This window comes from Branchiostoma belcheri, unplaced genomic scaffold (genome assembly GCF_001625305.1).
Source record: "Branchiostoma belcheri isolate BF01 breed outbred unplaced genomic scaffold, Haploidv18h27 scaffold36, whole genome shotgun sequence".
Lineage (NCBI taxonomy): Eukaryota > Metazoa > Chordata > Leptocardii > Amphioxiformes > Branchiostomatidae > Branchiostoma > Branchiostoma belcheri.
The window spans coordinates 2,392,004-2,398,168 of NW_017803976.1; the positions used below are offsets into that span (position 1 = coordinate 2,392,004).

General features: G+C 42.3%; 1 protein-coding gene across 1 annotated transcript in view; it reads right to left on the minus strand.

Moving 5' to 3' along the window:
• LOC109476051 (HEAT repeat-containing protein 1-like) overlaps positions 1 to 6,165 on the minus strand; it is an 80,970-nt gene that overhangs the window by 51,064 nt on the left and 23,741 nt on the right. Inside the window, exons 7-8 of the mRNA XM_019776881.1 lie at positions 2,157 to 2,242; positions 359 to 489 (exon numbers count right to left, since the gene is read on the minus strand). Of these exons, the coding sequence (XP_019632440.1) occupies positions 359 to 489; positions 2,157 to 2,242 (217 nt within the window). The remainder of the gene's footprint in view (positions 1 to 358; positions 490 to 2,156; positions 2,243 to 6,165) is intronic.

Here is a 6,165-nt window from a genome sequence, read left to right on the forward strand (position 1 = left end):
TGGACACAGATGTAATATGGCACATTAAACTTTACTGTGGTACTTTCTCCTCTTGTCAATACTGGTACATGCAGTGGAAGGGGAAGAAGGACAGAGGTACACACTAGAGTGTAATGTGTAACATTTTACACTTTACACAAGTTTACAGTACTATGGTACCACTTTTCCATACACTTTCTTCGCTGTAAGGAAGGTTAGGACGTAGGTAATGCATAAAGAATAACAATCACGAACCAAATGTTACCCACTTATTCTATAGGCTTATGAAGTTTACATTTGCTTACTACTACATGCTTAACATTATGTTTGATTGATCAAAATGTAGATATTTTAAAGCATTGTACAACAAGCACCAAACCTGTGTCATTGACCGCAGCCTTGACCAGTTGAGGTAGGAACACGGTCAGCAGTCCTGTGATCTCATGGGCAGTGGTCAGTCTGGCTAAAGTCTGCACCAGGCCGGGTACTCTGCACAGGAGCTTAAAGGATCTGTACAAAACAGAAGCTCAAGAGTTCAAACTGTATTACAATGTGCTCATATGCCTTACAGAGAAACATACAGCAACTTCTTTTTTTAATATTACATATTTGTGGGGTTGTGTGGTGCAGCGGTAGCGCGTTCGGCTCGGGACCTAGAGGTCCAGGGTTCGATCCCCACCCATGTCACCGATCTTGTGCCCTCGGGAAAGGCACTTTACACGAATTTCCTCACTTCACTCAGGTGTAAATGAGTACCTAGCTTCGATTAGGGATGTCCCTCGGATAGGACGTAAACTGGAGGTCCACACCTCGAGCACGTTTAAGAACCCACCACACCTTTCGAAAAAGAGTAGAAGCATGCCCCGGTGTCCGATGGTCCAAATTCTACAGCCCAAATACTACAGTGTAGCAGAATCATCAGCAAGTTGATGTTGGCTACCTTAATCCCCAAGACCAGACCAAGACCATTAAGCTCGATCTGTTCTTATACTTACAACTGTGATCAAGAAGCAAGATGAACTTGTACAAATTAGTATTCCAGCTATAGTAAGGCCATGCTGATTTGACTATATGGATGACATCCTCTGGGAACCCCAAAACTGCATCCTCCTTCGCAGGGCTAAAATCCTCCGGTTCCCTTCCGGTTTTAGCCCTGCTATTTACCGCTGACAGTTTGACTTCTGGTGACGTCACTTATAAATAATTCATGAGCTTGCCTTATTTGGCACAAACCAGACGGATGTCGGGGGGCTTGCCCTAACTCTGTCTCGACTTTGGCCAGGGCTTTGGCCGCTGCTGGGAAGCCCATATAGCACAGGCTCTTCCCTCCTCCTGTCCGCACAATCAGAAAAACGTCTCTGCCATCAAGCAGCGCCCGTAGCGTCGACTGCTGATGCTCAAGAAGCCGCTCGACTCCAAATAAATCTTGCACGGCTCGCACGAAACTTCTAGTATCTGTAATAGCCGCCATCTTGGCCTGTCATGTAAGACGTAACCTGATTGGCTAATAGGTTCCCAGCGACCTTTGCGGTTTTTGCGCAAAGCTCGGTGCGCAAATTCTCTGATTGGCTGACAGCAGTTTGGCGGTGACGTCACCAGAAGTCAAACTGTCAGCGGTAAATAGCAGGGCTAAAACCGGAAGGGAACCGGAGGATTTTAGCCCTGCGAAGGAGGATGCAAAACTGATGCGCGCGTGCGAATAAAAAAAAAGTTTTGCAAAAAAAAAGTTGCTTTCACTATGAAATCTACGTGGTCATGAAGGTTGAACAAATGGCACAGAATATGTTCTGGCGAATAATCTACTCTTCGAATTCTTTTCTTTACATTTTTGTCTTTTTTCCTTTGATTTTGGCATTCTACGACATTGGTATCGTTTCTAAATGTTTTCCTTGCAACTTATGGTATATTTTTGCTCATTTAGCAACTGTTTTGCATGATTTACAGTATGGTTGAAAACGTTTTTTTGGGGGGGGGAAATGGCCGAAAATTCATGCGTGCGCGGATGTCATCCATATAATCAAATCAACATGGCCTAAGGTATGAAACTTGTATTACTGTTATTGTACATAGACTTTATCACCATGACCTACATTTAGCCTACGACTATCATAGCATAAGGGCATAAATGCACAATAAATGTCTTTTATTTTAAGTGGATGCCATGTTCAGTTCCCCACCTTTTGGGCAGCTTGTCCACTCGCTGTTTGTGACACAGGACAGCCAGACAGGTGACAGCCTCCAATGACAGCTGTGGGCTGATGTGCTGTGAAAATATACAATGTAGAAACATACATCAGTGTTCGAAATACCTGTCTGCAGTCTGCAATCTGCAGATAGATTTTCAAGATTGCAGAAGAAAAATTTATACAATCTGCAATTTTGCAGCAGGAAAAATTGGCACTTGGGATTTGGTGCTTTTGGCCCCAAGGAAAGACAACACTTAAGCTCCTGTTCTGAAACAACAGGAGCTTCTTCACTAATTTACATCAACCTTGTCTTGACTTGTTTATCTTTTGTTTCCTTTTGGACTTCCAAAAATTTGTCCACTAATTTGCATATCAATCAATAGTTCATGCTTATAAACTTGCAAGATTATAGTATGGAGGCTTGTGTATTTGCAGAAAGTATTTCCAAATTGCAGAACAAAATTTTGACTCTTCTGCAATATTGCAGAGCACTGAAAAAAAGTATTTCGACCACTGTACATGTACATCATGGTGGCCCTTAATTAACAACAAACACTTTTCAGGGCTTGAAATTCATTTTTTGGGAATAGGTGCACTGGTGCACCCAATGAATTTGGTGCACAAAATTTTTTTAGGTGCACCATATAAAATAAAATAAATAGAATGTCAGCAAAAACTAATTATGTTTCATTTCTAAAGAAAAGTAATAGCAATGACTTCATCATTTTTCTGACACTTAGATGTTGAGAATATATTGTATACTAGTATATATTTAACAGGGGTTTTCTGAACAGGGGAACAAGGGCGCTGCGCCCTCATGTAACAAACCAGCGCCCTCATATCAATTTTCAGATTGAAGCCTAAGTCTTTTTCAATATCATCTTTTTCCAGTAAAAATACAAAAACAACACCACATAACAATACTTCGTTTCTAGCATTACAAACTATGTTACTCTCATAAAAATCCAAAATCTTACCACAAACTTGAAAATTTAGCTCTAGTAGTAAAAGTTTAAATGGAATAAACAATGTTCATTGAGAACTTGTAGCTAGACCTCCTTCATTTGCATACTATAGAACAGGCTCTGAAGTGAAACATGAGACCTGAGTTTGTAGCAGCTTGGATGAATGTGTTCCAATTGTGCCATGGGAAAGGTTTCAGCTTGTGGCAAACCCAATGTTGTCATCTGGGGATACTAGTAACATTGATCACTAATTGTGTAAGTGTATAAAGGGTGATTTGCAGATTGTGTGTACTGTTGATTGTACTTATATTTTATAAGTGAAATATGCAATGCATGAATAGAAATTTGGGAAAGGTACATTGAGGTAAAAGTTCAAATTTCCCCCCTCAAGTAGCCTCAAAATGTCCCATTTCAACCTCAAATTTTCAAAGGCTTCACATGGCGGAAGGGGGGGTACCCCTCTTCCTCACCAACCCCCCCCCCCCTCGCTCGCTTCGCTCCCTCGCCGTGATACTGCTACCTCATGCCAAATTTTTCTATAAAAACCCCTGTTTAACATCTTTACAAAGTATAACCTAAACCTACGAAAATATTTGGGTGTACTGGTGCACCCACATAAAAAAATTGGGTGCACAGCTCCAAATTTGGGTGCACTAACAGGTGCACATGCACCCAGTATTTCGAGCCCTGAACAGACTTTTCAAAAGTGCAGGGTATCTTTTCAAAATAGAGCTCATATAATTTTACATTTCTCGAATCAAGTACCATAGATTTTAAGATTCTCGTTGTTGGAGACAGATTTGAATATATCTTTACATGTAATGGTCCCCACAACGCAAAAATAGGTACTAGATATATAAAGGTCCTGGAATGCTTTGCTACTAGAAAAAATGCCGAAACTTGTGATTAGCCCACTCGATTGTAACACTTTATCAAAAACTGTGATATCCCTTATTATTTGAATGGTTATGATATAGATTTGTTAGGTTTTATTCGACATTAGGTTTTATGCAACACACTTAGGGACTGTACGATATTTACCGGGGGGGGGGCTGGTGCACTGGAGGGGAGGGCCATTGAAAAAAAAATTGGCCTGGGGGGAGGGCCATCGAAAAAATATTTTAACCGAGGGGAGGGCCATCGAAAAAAAAATCAGCCTTGGGGGGAGGGCCACCGAAAAAGTTTTCCAAAATATGGCGTCGCGTAGTACCGAATCACAAGAAATACGCCGTAAATTCGAAATATAGTACGCACTTTTAAAACTTTTCCAAATCCCAAAAGTGTCTCGGGCCTTCGCCAAAGTCGGGTTGCGTACTTTATTTGAGGTTTCCCCCCGACGTGACAAATCCGTGGACGACCCAGGAATATAGCGGAACACCGGCACGGGGAACTTGGAACGACATCGATCGTCCATAGCATGTTTAGATAAGAATATTGACGAGTGGAAATAAAGTTGAACTTCAATATATGAACATACTTCCTCTGACTATCGTCGATATTTACACCAAGTTGTGGTAAAAAAGAAGTCAAGTCACCCACGGTAAGAAAATGTTGGTCACTAGCAATGACGCCCGGCGCTCCGTCATGCCGTCCGGATCGTTCCCCAGCCAGCCGACGCCGATCTCAGTGGAACTCCGGCCGAAAATATAACCTCCCGTAAGTACATATAAAATTGTAAGAGGGTTTATGAGCGGTAATATTTGAAATGGTCCGCAAGCCGTGAAGTTTTTGATCGTCGTAAACAAAACGTAACATGTGATAACATAACAGTTGTGCCTCGACTGATGGTCAGTTCTAATGCACTTCCGGCTTGAGTTTAACTCAGAAATCTTCGACAAAGATTTTACCCCATGCCGTTTCAAAGGTAGAAGACAGAAATTGTTATCCATGTTAACGTTTCATTTCGTATCACAAATCTTTTTAAATCCTGATAAACGCCATGGGAAATTACTTTGTAGCGGGCTATACCAGCCAGTGCAGTACGACGTGAAAATGCCAGCTAGATGTACTCTCCCACCCGACTGTTCGGCAAGCTACAATGATATGGGCGGAGTTAACTTAAAATGTAGTCTTTGATGAAAGGCGGGTGGGTGGGGTGTTGGGCGCGCCGACAGGCAAAGTACACCTACAGCTGAAGAACAAAGAGGGCCGTGGCAGCGCTGAGGACAGCTTTCCAGGACCTGGGCCCCGGGAAGGTCTTTCTTTCCTCTGAACAGAATGTACATGTACTTATAAGTTTTACGGAGTACAAATTAACACATGTGTTTACTCCTTAGAAGTGTAACGGGTGGCAAATTTTAAATTCGGCAGCACCTCTACAGTAGCATGAATACTCCGCCCAGTTCTCCGCCTCGATGATCGTTAATTAATTGCTCCCCATGTGGCGATCGGGCGGGCGCTATTTTAAGTGCATTTCGTATAGTAAAAAAGAAAACAACAAAGCTACGTACTTGTGTATCAACATTCAACTACCCCCCGGTACCGATGAAGTAAATATTGAAATACAGTCTTTTTTCACGAATCTTTATTGACCATTGCTTGTTTGATCACCAACACTGTCCGGGATCCAAAGCTGTACGTTTTGCCGCACTTGCCTTACCTTTCGATGCGGTGGTGACGTCTTGCAAGTCGGCTGCGGCCAGAGGTGAAAACAAGCCCGAACGTGGAACGTTTCCCGCAACGTTACCATACAATCACGTAGTATATGGCATAAATCTAGTTTTTCACAATTTTGAAGCTGCAATTTTAAATTTGTTTGGAACGATGAGCTGTCCTTAAGACCAGAGGTACCGGCTGTGCGTAGAAGGGGTGCGTACTTTATTCGAGTTTTTCCATTTCAGACGGGAATATTTGTTTCCCATCAACCCCAAATCGGGGGCGCGTACTTTAATCGGGATGCGTACTTAATTTGGGAATTTATGGAGGGATAAAGAGACATCGAAAAATGGGGGGAGGGCCATCGAAAAATTTTTTGAGGTGGGGGGAGGGCCATCGAAAAATTTTTTGGGGTGGGGGAGGGCCATTGAAAAAAATTT